This window comes from Meriones unguiculatus, chromosome 3, assembly GCF_030254825.1.
Source record: "Meriones unguiculatus strain TT.TT164.6M chromosome 3, Bangor_MerUng_6.1, whole genome shotgun sequence".
NCBI classification, from domain to species: domain Eukaryota; kingdom Metazoa; phylum Chordata; class Mammalia; order Rodentia; family Muridae; genus Meriones; species Meriones unguiculatus.
In genome coordinates, this window is record NC_083351.1 from 70,426,914 (window position 1) to 70,452,447 (window position 25,534).

The 25,534-nt window shown below is 39.9% G+C and overlaps 1 protein-coding gene across 5 annotated transcripts in view; it reads right to left on the minus strand.

Annotated features, from left to right (window-relative positions):
- Positions 1-25,328, minus strand: part of Ubn2 (ubinuclein 2) — a 93,002-nt gene extending 67,674 nt beyond the window's left edge. For 3 of the 5 annotated variants that reach the window (XR_009590744.1, XM_021632152.2, XM_021632151.2), the window contains exons 1-5: positions 24,174-25,327; positions 18,238-18,330; positions 7,399-7,500; positions 1,945-2,082; positions 87-190 (exon numbers count right to left, since the gene is read on the minus strand). Coding sequence is in view for 4 of the 5 variants with exons in the window: in XM_021632152.2 (XP_021487827.1) it covers positions 87-190; positions 1,945-2,082; positions 7,399-7,500; positions 18,238-18,330; positions 24,174-24,599 (863 nt within the window). In the remaining variant the exon portion in view is untranslated. Of the gene's footprint in view, positions 1-86; positions 191-1,944; positions 2,083-7,398; positions 7,501-18,237; positions 18,331-24,173 lie in introns of all 5 variants that reach the window. The other 2 variants (XM_060380163.1, XM_060380162.1) reach the window with 2 other exon arrangements.
- Positions 25,329-25,534: the final 206 nt, after the last annotated feature.

Consider the following 25,534-nt stretch of genomic DNA (forward strand, 5'->3'; position numbering starts at 1 on the left):
ATGTAAGTAAATACATTAGTGGTGAATATATATTTCTAAAAGGAAACTGTAGTATTTGTAGTACTCATAGGCTTAATTTAGCATACCCCAGCTGTTTGGGTACTTTTTTCCTTGGCTTCTTCTCTTTTTCCCCTTCTTCTTTCCGCTTCCGCTTCTTTACCTCAATATCATCATCTTTTATTTTGGGAACCTACAAAATGATAAGAGAATGTATCATTTATCAGCCTGTCAATATTTTTCTTTGACGTTGGCAGTGCAGCGTTTAAGATTTTTAAGGTGTCAGTGTTAGAAATACTTGCTAGAAGTGCACGTTCTTGGGCCTGAGTATTCTTGCCTGTTTTTGTTGTTACTGTTGTGTATGTGTTTAGCTGTGTGAGGACAAAGGAGCAACAATAGGTGCCTTCTTCAATTGTTCACCTTATTTCAAACAGGCTTTTTCAATGAACATGGAGCTCATCAATTAGGCTAAACTGGTTTGTAGGCAAGCCCAGATTTCCTCCTGTTGGCGCCGCTCCAGTGTTTGGATTACAGGTGTATGACACCAGGGCAGGCTTTTACATAGGTGCTCCAATTATAAGCATGTGCCACCACACTAGGCTTCTTAGATAGGTGCTGGGAATGCAAACTTAGTTCCTCATGCAATGGTGCAAACTCTGTAACAATTGAGCCATCTCACCAGCCTCTCCACTGTGGCTTTGATTCAGATCACTGGGGCCTTAAGAGTTGACATTTTGAATAAGGATTTTAGTGGTTCTGGTCAAAATAAAGGTCTCTGACCCCACAGCTATGGACAATATTCCCTTTACAGCTATAGTACAACAAAAAAAGTTGTTACAAATTAGGTTTAAGAGATGTTAATGGTTATGAATGGCTCTTTTATGTATTAAAAAAAATCCTAATTTCTTGTTTGCTTGTTTTTTTGTTTTATTTTTGGAGACAGGATTTTACCTTGTAGCCTGGGCTGGCTATGAAGACCAGGCTAAGTAAGATCCACCTACCTCTACCTCCCAAATGCTGAAAATAAAGATTTTATTTGTTTGGTTGGTTTTTGTGTGTTTTTTTTTTTTTTTTTTTAATAATGTGGAGATCCTTGTGTATAGGACGGAAGCACTCCACCATTAAACTATATCCCCTGTCCATATCAATAAAAATTTAAACATAATTAAGTAAAATTTCACTAAACAATAGTATTTTACTTTTCCTTATGTTCACAGTTGTGGCACAAATAATATTCAAAAAGTCTATCCTAAGAACAGGTATGGTGGCACATGCCTTTAATACCATTTAATAGCATTTTATAGCATTAATAGCCTTTAATAGCATTCAGGAGGCTGAAGCAGATAGATCTCTGTAAATTTGAAGCCAATCTGATCAGCATAGCAAGTTCCAGGCATCAGTGCTACAAGTATATCCTGTGGCCAGCAAGATGGCTCAGCAGGTAAATGTGCTTGCCACGCAAGCCTGATGATGGCCCAATCCCCAGAGCTCATGTTGGAGGAAGAAATCCACTCTGAAAAGAATGGCATACACATACCCATAACTTACACATACTCATCATATATACACACACAGTAAGTTTTAAAAAGTGAACAACTGCTGGAGAGATGGCTCAGAGGTTAAGAGTTCAATTTCCGGAAACTACATGGTGGCTCCTAACCATTTATAATGAGATCTGGTGCCCTCTTCTGGCATGTAGGCAGAATACTATATACATAATAAATAAATAAATCTTAATAAACAAAACAAAAGCTAAAAAAAAAGTGAACAACCAAAAAACTAAAAATTATACTGGTCTTTGCGGGTATAGCTCAGCAGTAGTGTGCTTATTTAACATGCAAGAACTTCTGGGCTCGATTTTTAGCAAGCACAGCAAAACTATAAACAAAACAGAAGGCATAACATATTAATTATATGCTCTCTTTGATGCTGAGATGTCAAACTCACCTTGGGTGGCTTGTGCTTTTGGTTATCTGTAATATCATCTTCTTCAGTATCTGAAGCTTGGCGAAACTGCAGAGTGCCAGTGTTGATATAGAAGCCTCCATATTTTGTTGTTAGAGAAGCAGGGACTAATTCATCATACTAGAGCAAAGAAAGTTTCAAATATACTCTCCTGTCTATAATTCTATAAACATGTCAAAGAACAGCACTTACTGACAATTTCCTTAAATACTAACTGCAAATCCAGCAATCCCACTACTGGGCACACTCCCAAAGAGCATGAAATCAGTAAGTCAAAGAGATGCTATGCTTCTGCGCTTCATTTGCAAAAGCCAAGACACTGAAGCAACCTAAGTGTCCATCAAAAAAATGAATGGAATAGTAAATATTTATATAATGAAACTTTATATAATGAAACATTATTTGGTATTAAAAAAGAAAACCAGAGCTGGGCATGGCAGTACACAGCTTTAATCCCACAATCTGGAAGGCAAAAGTAGGTTGACCTCTGTGAGCTCAAGGCTAGCCAGATCTACATAGAAAATCAGGATCACAAAAGCTAGAGAGTGAAACCCTGTCTCAGAGGGGGGAAAAAAAGCCAGCAAATCCTACCATTTGCAATATGTTCAAGACATTATGTTAAGTGAAATAAGCCAGCACAGAGAGTTGAATGCCACATACCATTTTTTGTATGGGGACTCTATGCTGAATTCATAAAAGTACAATGTTAGCTATCAGAGGTTTGGGATGAGGAAGATACTGGTTAATAAACTTTATATTTGTATTTCAAAATATCTAGGAAAAGGTTTCTTAATGTCCTCACCAAAAAGAAATGGTGTTTGAGTGATCATTCAGGCCAATTATCCTTATCATTTGATCACTGAGATGTGTACATTATCAAAGTATTATATTATACGTCATAAATATATATTGCTTTTTGTTAATTAAAATAAATGAGGGAGGAAGATCAAAACTCCAAGAAAGCTACTTACAGAATAAGTTTAGAAAACGTTAAAATCTGGAATAAAAGGCAGTTGTGATCATTCAGTTTATTTAAGAAAGGAATTTCCAGAAGAATTCTGGAAGATGCTCTGTGGATAAAGAGTTAAAGGACTAATGGTACTATTCCTGCTACTGTTCTTCTATTTTTTCTTATAATATAGCAAAATAAAATTCCAGTTTATTTGTTGGATAATGTTCTAAACACATATCCAACAAGCCAAAAATAAGGAAATAAACAAACAGCAGCTTCAGAGAAAGAAAAAAAAAAATCCTTTTACCTTTGGCCTTTATAAGCATCTCATACAAACCAAGGACTTCTAGTATACCTTGCTCTATCCTTCCTGATAACAATTCTAAGGAGAAGCTGAAATGTACTGAAGCAGAGAACTGAACATTCAGATAAGAAGCAAGTCCTTAAAAACCCTACCAATATGCAATTTTATTAATAAGGAGATAATACAGAGTAAAATTCTGTCTTGCCTCTATGAGTAAGTAGAAATATATATATTATATATACACATATATATTTATTAAGTATTTAAAAGAAAAGAAGCATACATCTTTAAGGAAAGCAGAAAACCAACTATACAGTCAATTGTACACTTGAGAATGTGGCATGAGCCAGGCACTATGCTGGAGAATCTAACTTATAACATGTCCTCAAAACACCACAGTTTAATGTTTATCATTATTTCACCCAGTGAAGAGGGACAAAAAGCAAATATTAAATTGAGGCCAATCTTAAGCAATCAAAGTGTCTGAGAAAGCACTCAGTACATAGTAGTACTAAGATGCCTGTAACCAGGAGACCTCTCTACTCTATTCCTGGGAGTCTGCAGATCACACTTGGTTTTTAAAGAAACATCCTTTGGGGTGAAGAGATGGATTAGTAGTTTATAGCACTGGCTGCTCCTTCAGAGAACCTAGGGTTCAATTCCTATCACTCATGTGGTGGCTCACAACCCTCCCTAACATCCCTAACTCAAGTTTCAGGGGATCCAATGCCCTCTTCTGAGGCACACGTGATACACAAGCACACATTCAGACAAAACTTTTTTTTTTTTTAAACAAATCTTAAAAAGAAAAACGGATTGTCACAGGGAAGGAAAAAATCCATATTCTACTGGTTACTATAAGAATATAAGGCATGGTGGCACACATCTTTAATTCCAGCAATTGGGAGGCAGAGGCAGGTGGAACTCTGTGAGTTCAAGGTCAGCCTGGTCTACATAGAGAATACCAGGACACCCAGGGTTACATAGGGAGACCCTGTCTCTGAAAAGAAAAAGAAAATTATTAAGGCTAAGCATAAAAGATGTGATTTTAAGTTGTTTCTTTCAAAAATTATAGAAAAATAATTTTACAAGTTTATGCTTAATGTAAAAAAAAATGAAATGCAAAAAGAGAAATGAACTTTTTTAATTTACTAGATATAGGTGCTCTTCACACCTCTCAAAAAAGGTCAGTATTACTGGCAAATGAAAGAAAAGATTAAAAATGATCACACGATGAGATGAACATTCCTGTATCTTTGGTTGCAGATACTAGTTCTCAATACTTCTTTCACATGGATATTTCTCTTTGGTCTTCATGACACCCTCGGGAGGCAGGGAAGGCAAACATTTTTCCTGTTTTGCCAGTGGGAATACGTAAGAATCAATCCAAAACCATTTCATGCTTGTAATAAAGTCACCAGCCAACCCCCTCCCTAAAGCAGACCACTTCTTCATGGGGGAAACACTCACCCCAGAGATTCAGGGCAACCTTAAATGCTCCAAGCCTTCTGCCAAGCTCTCTCTCCCCGACACTGCTCAGAATAAACTGAGCCATTCAAGGGGAACAAAGTTAAGGCAATGAAACAACTTAAGATATCCTAGCTCTAGATCTTATCTTAGCCAGAGACTAACAAGAACCCAGGAAAATCTCTGAACATTAACTTTTGGCAGTTACACATATTCAGTCCTTTTACAATATGGAAAAACAAAGGTGAGACTGATTTCAGGCCTTTTAGTAATATAAGGTATCAGAGGACTAAGCATTCACTGGGAACAGATGATTTTTTAGTCTCTATAAAATAATTTATTAACATTAAAAGCTTATTGACAAATCAAAATAAACAAGGAGTCATTTTATTGGATTATAATTGTTTTACAGTTGAATTAGATAAAAACAAGTTGATTTTTAAAAGACCAATAACAAAAGGTTACTAAATGTAGAAATAAAAAACTTATACCTACAAAATTCATCCTTATTAAAGTAGCAGCTTTCAAATTTTCTCCAAGAGCAAAAAATACTACCTATTAAAACCCAGAATATATACATCATCTATGACAGACGCTTTCTTATTTGATTTTGTTTTCTTTGAAATACTAGTCAGAGCTGGAGAGATGTATCACCAGTTAAGATAATTTGCAGAGACCCCAAATCAGATTTCCAGCACCCACCTGGTGGCTCACCACTATAATTGCAGTCCCAAGGGATCTTATGTCTTCTGACCTCCGCAAACACCAGGCATGCATGTTGCGCACACAGATACACATGGGCAAAACACTCATACATACAATAATAAAAAAAGAAACTACTACTCACATGGTCTAAAATGGTATTTCATGTATTAGCTACAAAATTAAACTTGAAAAACACTTTATTCAAATACTCTAAATACTACAAATGATATCAAAAACCCCATCGATTAACCCACTGTATGGTTTCCATTATAAGGCACTCTTAAAACTGAACCGAGAGGTAGTAGCACCTTTAATCACAGATATTAGGAGGCAGAGGAGGGGAATGTCTGAATTCAAGGACAACCTGGACTACAGAGCAAGTCTGAGGACAGCCAAGGCTACACAGAGAAACCCTGTCTTGCCCAAAAAAAAAACAAACCTTGCCAAAATTATGATGAGAGGCCGCCAGAAATCAGGAGACCAGGAGACATGGGCAGAGCACAGAGAATTTTTAGAGGGATAAAGGCAGACATATGTCAATTAACACTTGTATAAACCCACAGAATCTATCACACCAGCAGGTACAAGCTTAGGTGGTAATGGTGTATTGATGTAGGTTCACTGATTGGAAAAAGTGCACCACCATGGTACAATGTGTTGATAGGAAAGGATGGCACGCGAGTGCATGCATGCATGTGTGTGCAGTCGGGTAGATATGTACTTTCTATTATGTTTGGCTGTGAATCCAAAACTGTTCTAGCTGGACACAGTGATACAGGGAGATCTCTCTTGAGTTTGAGGCCAGCTTGCTCTACATAATATGTTCCAAGACAGCCAGAACTATACAGTAAGACCCTGTCTCAAAAAACTAAAAACAACAGCCAGAGGAATGGGGAGTAGGGGTGGCATATACTTTTAATCCCAGCACTCCGGAGGCAGAGGCAGGCAGATCTCTGAGTTCAAGGCCAGCCTGTTCTACAGAGTGAGTTCCAGAACAGCCAAGGCTACACAAACCCTGCCTCCAACAAACAAACAAACAAACAAACAAACAAACAAACAGCTGCTCTAAAATAGTTTATTAACTTAAAATAGCTAATTATGTAAAAGTATGAGAACATGCAATGGCCATGACTGCATTTTTCTTTTCGGTAAGCCAGAATTTTAAATCTATATATCAACATTATTACTAATGTTTGATACATGTTAATGTTCCTCAACCATATTTAAATTCATTTTATTTGAATCTCAAACTAACTCTGGGAGGTAGTATTATACAGAAAACTGAGTAACACTGACATGTTTTCTTGATCAAATGTCAAATTAGGAACTAATATAAAACTAAAACCTAGCAGCCAGAGGAATGGGGAGTAGGGGTGGCATATGCTTTTAATCCCAGCACTCAGGGAGGCAGAGGCAGGCAGATATCTGTGAGTTCAAGGCCATCCTGGTCTATAAAGTGAGGACGTGAAAGCTCAGCAAACTACTACCTTGTTGGTAAACCAGGACTTGCTGGCCAAGCTCAGCCTAACAGTTTGTTACCCAGCCTGCCAGGGATGAATTTTGCATTTTTTAAGCGGTCGAGAAAACATCAAATTAAATATTCTGTGATGCATGAAAATTACATGAGTTTAAATTTCACAGCATATCAGTCAAGTTTCACTCTTAACATTGCTACACTAATTCCTTACATATTCTCTGTGACTGCTCTCGTGCTACAGTAGAAAGGCTGCAGAGACACCATATGGTCCAGTCTAAAATATTTACCACATGGCCCTTGATAGTTTGCCAAACCCTGGCCTATGAGAGCAATATAGTAACAACTTAACACCAACAAGCCAACATTACAAAAATGTAAATCTCCAGTATTAAAAAAAAAAACAAAACAAACCTTCAAGCCACACAAACAGCTTTAAAAAGCATAAATAAGCATTTAGTGAAAAAATTTAGTGACTGTGCCTTGATTTCTAGTGCCAAAAGCTTACTGCCATATTAAAGATATATTACTCACAGCCTCTGAGTTATCAATAAATGGATCTGTCTCATCATAGCCAAAGCCTATATCAATTAAATCTTGCAGCCGATCCTTCCGGTGCTTACGGGCTTTCCCACCCTGCAAAGAAGAGAGATGTTAGACTCATTTAGTACCTGTACTGTGATTGAAAAAAAAAAAAACACCTGTAAGAAGAATACACATAATCTTTGAAGAGGAAACCCTCCGTAGGCAACTAGATCTCCCTATATTTTGTATATAAACTTAGTGACTGCTTCTTCAGAGCAGAGCAAGTCGGACTAAGCAGCTATAAGATAGAAAATCTGTCAATACTTCCTCAACCACACAGTCAACATTAACAACGGTAAGTCAAATTGCTGGCATCTATCTTTGCAATAATAAAAAATAATTTTCAACTCTGTGATCTTCCTTTCAAAAACCTGTAACCTTTGCTCAGCCATGTCTATAAAATAAGTGATCCGTGTACTGCAAAGCCATGATTACAAAAGCCAAGAAAAACACAAAAAAAGTCAATCTTTTTGGGCATGGTGGCACATGTTTTAATCTAAGCACTTGAGAAGCAGAGGCAGGGGGACCTCTGTGAGTTCAAGGTCAGCCTCGTCTACATAGTGAGTTCTAAAACAGCCAGAGCTACTCTGTCTCCAAAAAAAAGAAAAGAAAAATAATAACTCTAGATAAGCCTAAAGAGAGAACTCACCCCCAAAGTTATCCTCTGACCTCCACATGTGCTATGGGCACATGTGCACATACTCACTAAATAAAAACATTCTTTAATAAATAATTATTATATCTTATATATATGAGCATTGCCTTCATATATGTATGTGCACAGGTGTATGCATGGTTTTCTCACAAGTCAGAAGAGAACATTGGATTCCCTGAAACTGGAGTTAATTATGGGTGCTGAGAACCAAACCTGCATCTTGTGTATGACCAGCAAATGATTTTAATTAACCAATGAGCCGTTTCTCTAAAGCCCTTCTTTTATTTATATTTTTAAAATAATTTATTTAATTTTATTTTGCATGCATTAGTGTGAAGGTGTCAGATCCCTTGGAATCAGCATTACAGACTGTTGTGAGCTGCCATGTGGGTGCTGGGAATTGAACCTGGGCCCTTTGGAAGAGCATATACAGTACTCTTAACCACTGAGCCATCTTCTCCAGCCCCCTTCTTTTATTTTTTAAAACATATTTTTTATTTTCAGTTGTGTGTATGTGCATATACATGGACATATGTATGTGTATACATACATATATGCATGCATACATACATACATACACATAGGGTAGGTGCCCTCAGCAGCCAGAAGAGGGCATCAGATCCCCTGGTGCTGGTGTTACAAAGTAGTGAGCTACCTGATGGGTGCTGAGAACCACACTTAGGACCTCTGAAAGAGCATTAAATGCTCTTAGCCACAGAGCCATCTCTCCAAGCCCCAAAACATACTCTTAAAAGTTATACTTAAAAGGTTATATATAATTGTACACACAGACACGAAAGAATATGAAAACAAGCACACACAGGAATTGGTGAGTCAGATCCCAGTCTATTGTGTACCCTGTCCTCAAGTGTACGGTGCTAAAGTCCAGTCTCCAGTTTTCACGAGTGCAGTCATGTGAGGTATGACCCTCTGAGTATCTAGCTGGGTGATGAGCACAAGAGTCTCTTCTACTGTATTTGAAACTTGTGAACCTATAATTATACATAAATGAAATGTGTCTAAGGCAAAACAATGGCAAAAACAAACCAGGTCTTGGATACTGCATTATTCAAGTTATACCTGGCTGATCACAGTGTAAAGAGCTCATTATATCTCAGATACAAAACATTACTTACACTCTAGAAGTTTACATAAGCTTGCAATAAGTAGTTTAAACAGGAAGCAGCCTTCCTCTGGTGCCACAAAAACAGGTCTGTGAGTTCTGCTTTTAAGCCTCATTTTGGATATTTACATTTACAGATTCAAACCCAACTATCATTTTAAAGCATCCCTGCATCATCTCCTCATCCTGTGAAGAGGATGGAGGAGGAAGAGGAAACTACCAAGGATCTGGCCTTTCAATTTGTTACTTCCAAGGCACAGTGGGCTCTGCAGAAAGGATAAGGGAAGATGTGAATCTTTACTGTCATTTGGTTCCAGGTCTTACAGGGGCCGACTTTAATGCAAATTAAGTCTAGTGTTTAAAGATGGATACATTTAATACAATGTATCTTTAAATGAAAACTAAATGCAAAGAAAACGATACTTGGCGGGCAAAAGGTCAACATTGAAATTATAAACTATGTCTTTAAGGCAGTACCCTCCCTCAGAGTGACTTCCAAAGGCAATTCTAACAAAAGGCTGTTTGCCATATATACTAATATTGAAACATTTAACCCGTCACTTCCATGTCCCCTCCCAAACAAACCCTCAGTGGGGAATAAGTAAATGGAAGCCAGGCAGTGGTGGCTCTCACCTTTAATCCCAGTACTCGGGAGGCAGAGGCAAACAGGTCTCTATGAGCCTGGACTACAGAGCCAGTTCCAGAACAGCCAGGGCTACACAGAGAAGGACTGTTTCAAACCAGCCGTCCAAAAAAAACAAACATCCTAGCACTCCAGGAGGGAGAAGTAGGCAGATCTCTGAGTTTGAGGCCAGTCTGATGTACAAAGCTAATTCAGAACAGCCAGGACTACACAGAGAAAGCCTGTCTCAAAAAAAAAAAAAAAAAAAAAAAAAAATATATATATATATATCAATCATCTAAAACAAAACAAAACCTTTTAAAATTCTACTAAGAACAACATACTATATTTTAAACTGGTATTTAGGATTTTATAAAGTATCTGCTAAGGGCTTGGACTTCCCTCAATGGCCGAGTGCATGCTCAGCATACGCACAATCCTGGATTCTATTCCTAACAGAAACAAAATGTATGTCAAAACACATGTCAAAAATTTAAGCTACGGAAAGCATGCCTGAAATTCTAGTCCTTGGGAAGCTGAGACAAGAGGACTAAAAATTCAATGCCACTGTTCTACATGAAAAGTTAAAAAAAAAAAACACAAAACAATATGCTAAAATATCAGAGGTGATTTATGTTCTTTTAAATCTTTTTTATTTTATGCATATTGAGTGTTTTGCCTACATTTATTAGGTATACCATGTGCATGCCTGGTGCCCACCAAATGCAGAAGGTGGCACTCAATCCTCTGGAATGGGAGTTCTGGACAACTCTAAGCTGTCATATTGGTGCTGGGAGCTGAGCCCAGGTCCTCTGCTCTTAGCCACTGAGGCACCTTTCTACCCGCCCCCCCCCCCCCCCGAGAATTTAGGTTCTTATTCCCAAAGAACTAAAAGCAAGATAATCTGCTTAAGAAATTTACCAAGCACCTAGGTGAGCACAGTGAGGCGGCCTTTGTGGATTATACAGTACGGTCGCCAGGAGAAAGATTAATGACTACACTAATTACAAACAGTACAAAGGAAAATTACACGAAGGTTGTGTGGAATCCTTTATAACAGATAACATAATCAAGTCTTTCCTAAAACACTTATTCTCAGACAAAACACATTGGGGGAAGCCTTGAGTTACACCAAGATAAAAGTTAAAAACAGTTAAAGAGACTCATTTTCTATCTAGAAAACTGTTAAGAGGCATTACAGAGCCTGTGGGGTCACTTTTTAGCTAAAGCCTTCAACTCAGTGTTAGAATTCAAATCAGTGTCCACACTGCCATGTCTCCAGATCAGCTTCTCCCACACAGTGCCCGTGGTTTCACGCGTACCAGGCTAAACTAGCAAGATAACCCAGAGATCAGAGGCACCTGCACACAGATCCAATCCCTAGATTATACTCATGGCAGGAGAAACACGACTCCCAGAAGCACACACTTCATTCATTACCTGACAAAATTAAAAGAAACAACAGCCGGTGTTAACAAGAATGTAGAGGAACTAACCATCTCCTATTTTGCTTGTGGAGACACAAAGGGATATAACAGCCTGTCGTGAAATCCTACACTTATAATCCCAGTACTTGGGAAAGCTGGGGTAAGAAAGATCATGAGTGTGAGATTAGCCTTGGCTAAAGAGTAAGGTACTGCCTTAGAAACAAATACACATACAAACAGGGCAGGCACATGCCTATAATCCCAGCATTCAGAAAGAGGAGGAGGATATCTGAGTTTGAGGCCAGTCTGGCCTACGTAAGGGAGCTCCAGGACAGGACTACATAGAAAGGCCCTGTTTCAAAAAACAGAAAAGGAGCAAACCCAACAGCCACCTTAAGAATGGTACAGTGGTCGTCTATGTAAACCAGTGCAGGGTGGAAAGAGGAAGACAGATCCCAGAGCTCACTGGTCAGCCAATCTAGCTGATCCAGTGAAAGATCCTGTCCCAAAAAATAAGGTTCTCTAGCCTGCACATACACCCGAGAGCACACTTGTGCACATAACAAACACAAATATGCATTCCACATGAGAGAGAACACACAATAAAAATGGGTGGTCTTTTTTCTTTTATGTTTATTATTCTGCGTGGGTCCACAAGAGAGCACACATCCAGAAGCCAGAGGACAACCTGTAAAAGCTGGTCTTCGTCTTCTACCATGTAGGTCCCAGGGACCAAGCTCAGGTCTTCCAGCTTGGCAGCAAGTGCTTTTTTAACCTGCCATCCATTTCACTGCCCACACTTTTTTTTTTTTAAGGTACGTTATCCCACCAGGCAGTGGTGGCACACGCCTTTAATCCTGGCATTCCAGAGGCAGAGGCAAGTGGATTGCTGTGAGTTTGAGGCCAGCCTGGTCTAAAGATCAAGTTCCAGGACACAGATAAACTCTGCCTCAAAAAAAAAAAAAAAAAAAAAAAAGTACTTTATCACTACATAGCACCACATTATACTTGAACTTACTATGTAGCTCAAGGGTGAATTGAACAACTGGGACAACCCTCAGCCTCCCAAGTGCTGATGTTACAGGCCTGAGGTACTACAACCACACTGAAAATTTATGTTAATATGAAATGTATGCTGTGATTTTTTTTTTTTTTTTTTTTTTAGAGCAGCTTTATGTGTAATAGAAACTAAATCCTGGGGCCAGGGGAACAGCTCTGAATATACAGACACTCTGCAGCCAAGTATGATGACTTGAGTTCAGTTCCTAGAACTTCCAAGGTAGCAGAGGAAAACCAACTTCTGAACATTCTCCTCTGAATTAGACATGGGCAGAAAATAGAAAAAACACATTTTACAAAAACAAATAAAACCCCCATAACTCTGAAAATAGTACAATGTGTGCTTACTGGATAAAACACTGGAAGACCCACTGACATGTGAGACCCAAAGTTGGCTCTCAAAAGCCACCAGCTAAACCAAAGAAGCTCAACACACACAAGGTTCATTTACAGGAAGTTCTAGGAAAAAAACCAACCAAACAAAAACATCCCTCCCCCCCCAAAAAAAAAAAAAAAAAAAAAAAAAAAAACAACAAAAACAACCAGACCAGAGGTTGCCAGGGCTTGGGCTAGAGGTAGAGGACTGTCTGCCAAGAAGGAAACTTCATGGGGAGATAAAAGTGGCCTATACCATGACTGTAATCACACTTACAGAGTGCGTGCCTGTATTAAAACTCACCAAACTGCACAATTAAAACTGATGAGCTATAGTTAAACTATACCTCAATAATTCTAACTTCAAAGTGTGTCATTCACTTCTTTCTTCTCTACTTTCCTTGCTTCTCAATCTCTCCCTTTCAATGTTAAAACTGGGGTCAGAACTGGGGTCAGACCAAGAATTACTATTCCTACCTCAAGTCTGTCTCGCACAAAACTTTGCTTAGGCTTAGTCACACCTCCAGCTTCCTTTCCATCCTAACTGCCAGGTCTAGAAAGCTGGTCACTGTTTTCACCTAATGTATTCAATCCCTTGGCTAGCCTAACTTCCATCAAGTTTACTACTATATCCTATTCCTCATTGAATCCTACCATCTCTCATACCTCAGCTGGACTTGTAAATTTTTTTCTAGGATGATAATTAAAATCACAACCACCCTTTTCTGTTCATCAAATACTTTCAGGGTAGGGGCATAAGACACAATTAGCTGACTATAATTTGCCTGGGGCAATCTAAAAACAAAACAAACAACAAATGCACAGTCCGTATTAGTGATGAGCAAATACAGAAGAACAAACAGCTTATTTGTAAAATTAGGAACATGCGTGTCTAGTCAAGGTTACCAGCTTCTTGCCACTAAAACTGACCGTTGTTAATTGTTAGCACTCAATGGAGCAGCATAGTAACGCTGTTAAATAGGGTAAATCCTTTTACTTTGAAGTGTGAATCTTAAAAGATTATCAAAAAGAACTAACTAAAGCTTTGATTATAATATTAATTGTAATCTCACCAAGCATCCTATTAATAACAGTATCAAATGGTATAACTATATTTCATGTAACCATGAAATGCTGACACCCATTAAAAAACAAAAGGCTTTACAAGGAATGAGAAAGCAGTTCGAAAAATCTTATTTACAATTCAGGTTAACCACAGAAAGGTCACTATGAGTGTTTTTTAAACATCTAAGGGCCAACAATAATGGCTCAGTGGTAAAGACACTTGCTGCCAAGCCAGACAACAAAGCTTGATACCCCAAGACCTACATAGTAGAATGAGAAAACAGACTTCCAACAGCTGTTCTCAGACATCCACACATGTAATATGCATGTATGCACCTAAACACACAACACATAAAATATATAACTATATAATTTTTAAATTTAAAAACAAGTGGTTGTAGAGATGCTCAGACAGTTATGGGCATTTGTGGCCTCTGCAGAGGAGCCTGGGGGTTTGACTATAGCACCCACAAGGCAGTTTACACCCATCTGTAATTCCAGGCTGATAGCTACAACTTGTTATGTAGCTTAGGCTGTTCTCAAAACGTGTTAACTCCTACATCAGCATCTAAGTACTAAGAAGACAGGCCTGCACAATGTAAGTCTGCCATGGAACGATACATTCAACAGACGCCTAAAAGGAGTCTATGCAATGTGAATTTTAAGCATTATTTTGAATCACTTTTTCAGTATCTTTAGCAAGACTGTTTCCTGCAACAAAATTAGTCTTAATTCATAATTTTCTAAACCCTTTTTATTACATTAAATAGACCTTATCAAAATCAAATTGTACTTCCATTCAAATTAAAAATATCTTCCATTTTGTTAATCTCAAATGAAGAACCCTTTTAAAGTTCATTTTCTAAGCACTCCTTCATGATGACTCAGTCATTAGTACTGGCTTAATCTGATAATCAGTATCTCAAGCCAGTGCTGAAAGATTACAACATCAGTAAACTGAAAAAAACAAAACAAGCTATTCCTAGGACAGGACCCCATTGCCTAAGTAGAGGAAAGCATCAATGTTCACTAATGACTTCTGGCAGAGAGCAAGCAGGACATTAACTGGTAAGAGGCTGTATCACTGAGAAGTAAACACCCTGGTTACAAAACTTCTCAATTTGTACCACAGCCCTCTACAATTACATCTCTTTATATCCATGCTGATTTCAACCTTCTAATAAAAAGCCTACGGTTTTAAATTAGTGGAAACAGTTACCTGCACAGAAATACTAACACACATTTTGATAACCATCACTATGAGCATAAGATCTTCCACATGTCCTAAAACTGCTGTCTCATAATAGGTCTGAGAGGGAGACTGAAAATATATTTAGCTCAGAGGCCACACGATGAAAATGGCTCAAAAAAAGGAATTTTTAAAAAAGGTACTGTTTGAAAAAGGATTTCTTTTTCCTTTAAGACTATCCTACCCCTTAAAGTTTTTAAAAGATAATTTTATGATTTTAATATACATTCAACTCTTGATATCCTGAATTGGTTCCAGGAACCCTAACATAACAAAATCTCCAGATGTTCAAATATCCTATATAAAATGTCATAGTATTTATATATAACCCACTTGTATCCTGCTATATACTTTATCTCTAGATATTTATAATCCCGAACACAATGTGAAAGTTTATATAGTTATAAACCTGTATGGTTTAGGGAATAATACTAAGAAAAAAGTCTTCACATGTAAAACACAGGTACACTTTTTTTTAATACTTCTGATCTTCAGTGGTTGAATCCACAGAGGCAGAACCTACAACTATGGTGGGCTGGTTCCACACTACTATTTTATTTTGTTTTTGTTTTTTCAAGACAGGGTCTCTCTATGTAGTTCTGGATGTCCTGGTGCTTGCTCTTAGACCAGCTTGAACTCACAGACAGCACCACATCAGCCTGGGTTCAGACCAGGGTTAGTCCACAGAACACTAAATTCATTGGTTTTTGTGTTTTACAAGTAGAATTCATTTTGTAGTGATCTTAACAAGTTTGCCCAAACTGTATACAAAACTTTAACAATTTGAGTCTTAGGGACCATACCCAATAAAAAAACAAAACCGAAGAAAACCAGACCTTGGGAAGCTCCCCAAATGCTCTATCTTCTCAATAGTTACAACTCACCAATGAGTGATTAAAATTCTTAAAATGATTGAATGCTTTTGTAATATCCACTTCCCAGTGCCTTATCCAAGGGAACTGTTGAAAGTATTTCACAATTGATTGTGAAGTCACTGAACAGAATTCTTTTTTTTTTCCCCAGGCACACACAACTTTAATTCTAGCACTTGGGAAGCATAGATAGATAGATAAGATAGACAGACAGACAGACATATAATAAATAGATAGATAGCAAGCAAGAAAGAAAATACTTTGACATGTATTTAGTTATTTTGGAGGAAAGTACATGCACAGACCATGATGCACATGTGGATGTCAGAGAACTACTTGCAAAAGTCAGCTTTCCTCACTCAAGTTTCAGGAATCGGACTCAGGTCCATCAGGCGAAAGTACCTTTATCTGCTGAGCCATCTCGCCAGTATAACATTTTACAGTCTACACCAAAATAAAACCCACAAGTTTTAGAAGTATACAGAGAGGGTATGTCAGACAGAGAGATGGACACTGAGAGACAAAGAAACAGACAAAGTTAATGTCTCACTGGGTTGTCACCCTGACCTGCAACTCACTGTGCAAATCAAATATGTCTGGCTTAAAATTTGTAGCAACCCTCCTGCCTCTGCCCTCAAAGAGCTGGGATTACAGGCATGCTTCATACCACGATCACTTCAACTATTTCATTTATATGGCTCCTCAGAGTTACTTTTGGATCACCAAATTTGTCACTATCCCTTAATAAACACACACACACTGACTTTCAAGGTGCAACTCATTAGTGGTAGTAAATGCTTGGCAAGGAGTTGCTCAGAAACAAAGTTAACTGAGTCCCATGCGCAGCACTGTGCTAGACATCTTCACAGAGATTACTGAATTTATATCCAATCCTAGAAATGGAAGTTTTCAAAACATGTGGAGGAACAAAAATAGAGAAATCACCAAGAGTAATCTTTTGGGCATCACAAGTTATACCTTGTCCTACCAAACTTAAGAGAACAAGTCTAAATCCATTAAAATGAATTCTGTTCCCTGCTCTGACATACACTACCTAGGAATCATCTTAAAACATAGCCAGAACCTAGGATATTTAGCCTTAGCATCTGCAACATTAACTATGAGATAAGAGACAGGAAGATCATGAGTTTCAGGCCATCCTGGGTTACAAAGTGAGACTGTCTTAAAACAACAAAACCAAAAACTAAAAATAAAATGTGATTAAAAAAATAAAATCCTCACTACAAATTAAAAGTAGATTTTTTTTGTTATCTTTTCTTTAAGAACACCTACCGTTTCATTTGTTTTAGTGACGAGCTACAGAATATATACCCAGAAGGACTCTAAAAAGAATCTCAGTTTACAGATATGAAAGCTGGGGCTTAAAGAGCAAAATAACTCCACCCAAAGGGCATAATTCGTTGGTGTCAAAGAGTGGTCTAAACCCGACTCAAATTCTACTGTATTCTGGTATTTGTCTCACACAGGAGCCAAAAAGTGTCAACTCGAATTCAAGTGGCAGTTTGAGGATAACAGGAAAGGCAAGGCCAGTTAATACTGACATCCTATCTCTGTGAAGCATTTCTAATGCTCACAGAGGAAACAGAATGCAGCCTCACTTCTCAACTCAGCAAGAGTTGTTAAAGCCGTGACAAACAGCATAGAATTAAAGCTTTCTGTGAATAGTTATGCTAAAAATTAAGGAAAATGCTATGTGAAAATTATAGTATACTTTTATAATATATTACTTATATATTTTCTATTAAAAAAAGCTGCTATATTGTTGCATGGAATACAGGATATGCATCAATATTTAAGGTAAGTATGACATAAAAAAGTTTTATATTGATTCTGATGGATTCTTAGATTCTTACAGTCCACTCACTCTCTTAAAAGGGAAGAAGGGTGATGAACTGCTATAAAAAAAAGTTCTCATCAGCAGTGGTAGGGGAGCAGGATTAGAGCTACACACAGCTGAATGTGTTGCTTATTCTTGACCTTGCATGACCATGGACCAGTCACTTAACCTTGGGCTTAGAGCCTCATTCCTTCACCCGTAAAGACAGTAAATATTTCTTACCTTCTAGGCTAGGTTTGTTTTTTTGTAGGATTTGTTAAGCAAACTGCCTAGATTATAGAAGGACTGACTATAACAAATACAGCCTATTAACACAGTCAGGCCAAACCTGTAAAACTGTCTGGCTGTCAAAACCATTCATTCAGCTTCAATTTGTGAGATCAAGATAAGTAAGCAGTTGCTATTTATAGGGCCTCCCAACTAGCTCACAAAGAAAACAGGCCAATAGGGTAAAATTACCTAGGTGATCACTATTATACTCACATATTTCATTTCAAACTTCTTAGCCAACATTTCCACTTCTTGCCTCTCCTTATGCTCATCAGTAAATGGGTCTTCTGTATGAATAAGCTTCTTCTGATTTAAAGGAAACGGGGAAAGAAACACAGTATTAGCACCACTTCCACTACACTGCCATATACTAATCACATATCAACTACAGTTCAGTATAACTGAACTATATATTTAATAACGTATCAAATAGTCATTCAATATTATAGTTTTTCGTAACTACATCTGTTGTATTATTTCCAGATTGAATATACCTTTAAATTTCAATGAGTCAATTTTTCCTAATGTAAATAAATAGGTCAAAAGCATTAAAAGCCATTTTTTAAAATGATGGTTCACATTAGGACTTACACAAAACTGTACAATTTTTTGATGGTCAAGAATTTAAAAATCTATATTTGCTCCACTTGCAAAATGACCCCATCCCAAATAAAGTAATCTCTCCCCCAGACAAACATTAGGTAAAAATAAATTTTATTTTGATATTACCCCTAAACAGTAGACTGATTCAGCTATGAAATATCCCTAAAAAGGCATTCAAATTATTAATTATAGAATCAAGACTCATCTTATGCTTACAAGTTATTATTGCAGCTGTCCTGGCTTTCTGCTGAACTTATAATCAATAATTTCTATATCACCTGTCTCCCATCAGTAGATACCTATTCAAAAAATATATAAAGCTAAAAAATGTGCAAGAGCTCGTCATGGCTTCCTTCTAACAGTACAGAATGAAACACTTCTAAAATACAGTTTAAAACACACAGACCATGCACGCACAATGAGCAAGCATCCCATAGTCGCCACCCACTTGCTAGAACAGATAAACTCGTATGCTTTCCCAACTTTACTACTTTTGCCGTGTTAAAAATGTATTCTTCTTGTGTGCTGCATGATGTGGGTGGACGGACATGTGCACACATGTGAAGGTCACAGCGCAACTCTGTGAGGCTGGTTCTCTCCTTGCACCTTCCTGTGGACCCTGGGGATTGAACTCAGGCGGGCAGTCTTGCGTCGACCTCAGCTTACTATTGCAGTAGTCAAGTTTTATATAAATGCTTTTCAGTGCACAAAAAAGCTAAGAGCTACTTTTAAAAAATACAATTTTTATCCAATTTTAGAATTTTACTTTGAAAGTAAAATTGGTTTCGTTGTTTGCTTGTTTTGTATTTTGGAGACAGGGCCTCACTACATAGTCTTGGATGACCTGGAACTCACTACATACACCAGGATGGCCTCGAACTCAGAGATCCTGCTGATTCTCCCTCCCTAGTGCTGGGATTAAAAGTGTACACAACCACACCCATCTAAAAGTAAATTTTTAAAGGGTTAATTTTTTAAGAACTGATGTAGTAACTTTAAATAATTAAAAATGATAAACATAAAAATATTCAACCAGGACAAATATGGAACTAAGGTACTTCATCATAGATATAAAGACTGAAGATACACAAAAAATCAGCCTAAAACGTAACAGGGAAACATGGGCAGGATGAAGACAGAGGGTTCACCCTGCCCAACACATCAGAATAAACATAGACTCTTTAAGATTTTAAGGAGTTAATTTTAGAATCAATTTCTAAATGTAGTAATAAATATTCATAGAATTTCTTATCCTAATTGGCATTATTAATGAAAAACAAACAACCCAAGAGGAAACAAACTAGCAAAATCAGACTGGCAAGAAAAGTAAACACTAAATTTGGGGTATAGTAGTCCCCTAAAGTTAGTGCAAAGGACTGAAGCAAACAGTATGTTTTGTTGTTACAAACTGTTCTCTCCCATCACTGTGTAGTCCAAATACTAGGTCTTTATTACCAGTCTGATGGGGATTTTCTTGAACCCAGAACCTTTCATATGCTAATCAAAAGTTCTACCACTGAGCTTTATCCCCAATCCAGCCAGACTTATTTTATATATGCAAATATAAACAAAGATTTGTATTATTACTTCCTTTCCTAACTAAGAATCACCTTTATATGTCATTCTAAAATTTTTTTCAAGACAGGATTTCAGTATACAGTCCAGGCTGGCCTTAAACTCACAATCCTGTCTTAGTACCCTGATCCATAGATGTATCACCATATCCAGCCTGTTCTAAAATATTCTGTATACTTAATACAGGCATCAAGATCTATCTTTTGTTTACAATATGGTCTATAAAATTAAAAAAAACTCACTTCTCCTTTAGAGTTAATAATGGGGGCAATCTCAACACTCAGGAAGCTAAGGTAGGAAGCCTGACAGAAGTTTTTGAGGCCAACCTGGGCTACACAGTAAAACCTTACTTCAAAGCAACAAACACCCACAAAGAATCATCTCTTTTCCCAATTAAAAACGCAAGAAAAATCTAAAGAATCTCCCCCACCACAGTAGCAGTAGCTGATAATTTGCAGGTAAAACAAATTGCAAACTATCAGCCACTTATGTGTAAAGTCAATGCAATGATTTTCTCCTTTGACTTAGCATGTTCAAGTCTTTCATAGGTCTCATCCAACATATGAAGTGACAAGCATCAGAATACCACAGAGTTCTGTAACAGTGCAGTTACAGTTTTTCTCTTTATAGGAAACATTTAATTCACTGTGTTCTAAAATGAGTGCTCAGGTTATCTGATTTTTTTGTTTGCTAAGAACTGAACTTTTTTCTAATGTATTTGTCATGTCCACAAGATACTTCATAATGGACTACTGTCAGCAATAGCAAACAAACTAATCTTTCAGAATGGGGATGACTCCAATGTCTCAGTCACCACTTGAACCACAATTATGACATAATACCACAAAGAGCAAGGCAAAGGGCTGACCTAACCTGTAAGGTGATCTTGCTTTTTAGAGTTAGCCAAAATATGCTTTTGCTCATCTATGTGGAAACACCTCAGCTGTATTTCTGTTAATCGGGATTGCACACTTCATTTAGCAGGTAAGAAGTTTACTTAAATGTATCCCAGTGTTGATGGTACTTACACACATCATTGTTTTTAACAGCCCACAGCTACCCACTTCCACTTGACAAATCTTGGTAACTGATATACGGCTATTTAAAAGTTGAGACTAGCCAAGTGTGGTGGCGAGCGCCTGTAATCCCAGCACTCGTGGAGGCAGAGGCAGGCGGATCACTGTGAGTTTGAGGCTAGCCTGGTCTACAAAGGAAGTCCTGGATAGCCAAGGCTACACAGAGAAACCCTGTCTTGAAAACAAAAACAAACAAAAATTGGGACTTTTTCTTCTAATTTTACTTAGCCTACTATGGTACAGTATTTAATTACAGTAACTCAAAATTAAAATATTTAAAAAAAATTATAACTAAAAATAAATGAGCCAAGCCTGATGGTTCAGGGCTGTAATCCCAGCTACTTAGGAATCTAAAACAGCAATATCATGAATTCAAGGCCAATATAGGCTACAAATTAAGTTCAAGGCCAGCCTAAGCAACTTAAAATTATCTTGTCTCAAAAACAAGGATGGGGTGTTACTTGGAGTCATGTCAGTAATATAACATATCCCTGGCCTAGCATGTTCAAGGCCGTTGGGTTAAGTCTCGGCATGGGGGGGAGGGGCTTCCCACAGGAGGAAAACCAATCGCCAGACAGTCTCCAGTTGGTCACTCTGCTAGGATTTCCCTTTATGGAACCATCACAATTCACTTACAGAGGTGTTACTTATACATTCTTAGGTAATAAATGCACTAAGTGAGACTAATCATAGGAAAATGTGGCAAACTTTCCCCACAAAAGCATACCACATAAAAAACAGAATTCTTTTGTGAAATTACAAGATATATGGCTGAATACACAATAAAAAAATTGGACCAATAAATCCCTAAATTGATAGTATGTATATCTCTCTAAATTTATAGTATGTAAGAAGCAAACAACAGAATTAAATCCAATTCACCTGTCTCCTAGAACATAAAAGTATAGCCCCATACCAAACATTGCTTTAAGAGTCAGGGAAAGATCACATATACAACAGTAAATACCACAGAGCAGTAAATACTGTAAACAGAGTAAATACTGTAGAACAGGCTAAATGTTAAGTACCATACAGCTAACTAGATAGCACATGAAAACACCTAGGTTAGCTTGGCATGAGGGCACACACCCTTGACTCCAGCGCTCAGGAGGCAGAGGGGTCTGAGTTTGAGAAGTGGTCTAAGAGTGAATTCCGGGGTAGCCTGGGCTACACAAACAAACCCTATCTCAAAAAACCAAACCAAACCAAAAAAACATCTAGGTTAGTGTAGGTATTTTTACAAGGTTTGCACAACGACAAAACACTAACTAGTATGATGTATTTTTACCTAAAGATGGCTTTTGTCTTGCAGTTTTCTTACACTTATTTGTGTGTGTGAACAATGTGCAGATGGCGACTCTCCTTCCACCACGTGCATGCTGGGGATGGAACTCAGGTCTTCAGGCTTGGCAGTAAGGACATTTATCTGCTGAGCCGTTTGTCACCCAGTTTTGTTTTTTGAGGCAGGGTTTCACTACGTGGCCCTGGACTCTCCATTCTTCCACCCCAGCCTCCAGAGTGCTCCATGCCTAGCTAAAAAATGTTTTTGCATCTGTAACTTATGAAATTATAAAAATTGGACACCTTCATATTTTTAAGAAATGCTGCAATTTAATAAACAAAAACGCCATGTTTATATAAAAAAGAATTCTGAATGAACTGAGTCTACAGGACAAGACTTAATGTGAAAGTGACCAAAATGGTCTCTACCCCTAACAATTCGATTTCTCTGAAAACATTTGGTAATGATGGCCACACAACAATACTTGCAACAAGCCATCAAAGGATTATCTGGCACAAAATACAGACTAATGATATTATTCAGTGTGAGACTTTTGACCAGAGTCCTTCACTGCAACAACAAAGATAGTTGATGAAAGGAACTAATGAATTCTGGAGTCCATTAGACCCGCTCAAAAGCCCAGCCTAATAAAGAGTATAGTCACTAAACAAGAGGGCAATGTCTGTCTGTCTGCCTGTCTCTTTCTACCAAGACCCCCTCCTAAAGATCACCAACCCACAACAATAAAAATTACAGTCAGCGACAAACCGCTGTCCTAATCCCCATTGTTCACCGCTTCCCTCAAAAGACATACCTATGTATTTTCCTAAGTTGTTTTTTTTTTTTTTTTTTTTTTTTTTAATTCAAAGCCAACGTTTTTCCATTAATTCTCCAAAAGATCGCAACGGACAAATATCCCCAATTCGTACTAATGGGAGCCAAAAAATAATATGAGTGGACAGCCACCGAGTAAGACAGGAGAGACCTTTCCATTCAAAGACAATATGCACAAACTCAACACACACAAAGCTAACAATATTTACCAACACGAGCGTAACCACATTAACGAATCCACTTTTTCATTCCTAACGTGGAATCTTTAGTTTCTGAAAATGTTTAATTTCTCTGAAATCCCCTTCAATCAAGGAAAATAAACCACCCGGCCACGAGCCCATCTCAGCAGCCCCGGCGCCCGGTACAGCTGGGTTGAGGAAAGATGAGGATGAGCCGGGGTCACACAATCTCTCCGCTTCAGACCGGGGGGCGTGTCCCCCAAGGTTTTTTCGCTTCCCTTCTACCGGAACGACAGACGGAGCGCCACAAGGAGCCAGCCGCGCGGCTCGCGGGGCCTCGGGGTTTGGTGAGGGGAACAGAAAGGAAAAGGAGGAAAAAGCTGAGGTTTCGAAAGGTGCACAGGAACACCGGCTCGGCGCGGCGCGGAGGGGGCGGCCGCGGCCACCGGGCGGGCCGGGCCGCGCGGCTCCCACCCCGTCTAGCCGCCGAGCCCCCGCCACCCCACCCCCGGGACGAGCGAAGTGCAGAGCAGCCCGGGCAGGCGGCGGTCCGGAGGCGCCCGGGCTGTGGGGCGGCCGGGAGGGAGGGACCCTCTGTACCCGTTGTTCTCCGCACAGCAGCAGCTCCGGGTAGCTGAACTCCACGCAGCTTTCGTCCGTGGGGTCCTTGAGCACCAGCTCCAGGCGCACCGTCTCCCTCGGCGGTCGCGGCGGCGGCTCCGCCCGGGAAGCCGACTCCCGCGGAGGGGCGGGCTGCAGGGGCAGCGGCGGCGGCGGCGGCTCCGGCCGCGGGGGCTCGCGCTGCAGCGCCATGGGCGGCTCGGCGCGGCTGCCCTCGCGCTGGGGGAGCGGCTTGTCGCGCGCCGGGGGCTGCGCGTCAGCGCGGGGGGCCGGCTCCGCCCGGGCCGGCTCGCGGTACGGCTGCGGCTCCAGCCGGGGGGGCTCGCGCTCGGCGCCCGCGAAGTCGGCCTCGCGCCGCCTCACCGGTGACAGGCTAATGAACGCGACTCTGCGCGGCTCCGCCATCCCCACTGTTCTGGCCCTCGGCGCTCGCTCGAGCCGGCTCTCGCCTCGACGCCGCACGGCGCGCCCGCCCGCCTTTCCTTCCGCTCTCCGTCACGTTTCTTCCCTCCGGCACCCTCAGCCGTCTCCGCGGACGCCACCGTGAGTGCGGACCGGGTCCCTGTCCCCGCTACAACGTTCTGATGGGCTCCGCCACCATCGCCAGGGTCGCCGCGGCCGCCATGTTGGATCCCCCACATAAATAGAAGCAGGCCGCTGAGCGGGCGCATGCGCACACCGGAGACGCTCGCGTCCACAGTCGTGGCTGTTGCTCAGTTTTCTTCTCAACAGTCTGAAGTCCAGACAGCCCGGCGGAAGTGACGTCACAGACAGCCCCGTCTCCGTGGCAACGGGGACGCCAGCTACGCTGTGGCTCCAGAGGAAGGGTTTGGGGTTCCCGGAGTGATTTCCTCTTCTCTCCCGGAAACCGAGGCACGCTCGCGGATCCCTCGGGGTGAGCGTCGTGATGTGCCTGGGACAGACCCAGTCATGGCGCCGGGTCCCGCCCGACGTCGGCCTCTGGCTCTCGACGACTGGGAGCAGGCTTGTCAGCTGAGGACTCCGGCAGACCCTGGAAAGGGGTGAAGGACTCGCGGCCGGGCCGCGGGGCCTGCCCGGTCGGTGCCCGGACCCTGCGGAGGTGTCCAGCGTAGAAAGGCGAAGGCTTGACTCGCCCCAGCCCCCCTCCCCTCGAGAGTGCCACGCTACCTCCCACACCGCTGCCTCCCAACCGCTGCCTCCCACACTTCTCCTTCGCCGCGTTGCGCATGGCGATGAGACGCGCAATGAATGACGCGCCCCATTGGGAAATGGAACTGGCAAAGGAATAGTTCGCCAAGACTTGCCCGTCTTATCAGGGTTTGGTGTTATTTTAGGGGACACACTCTCAGGGAAACAAA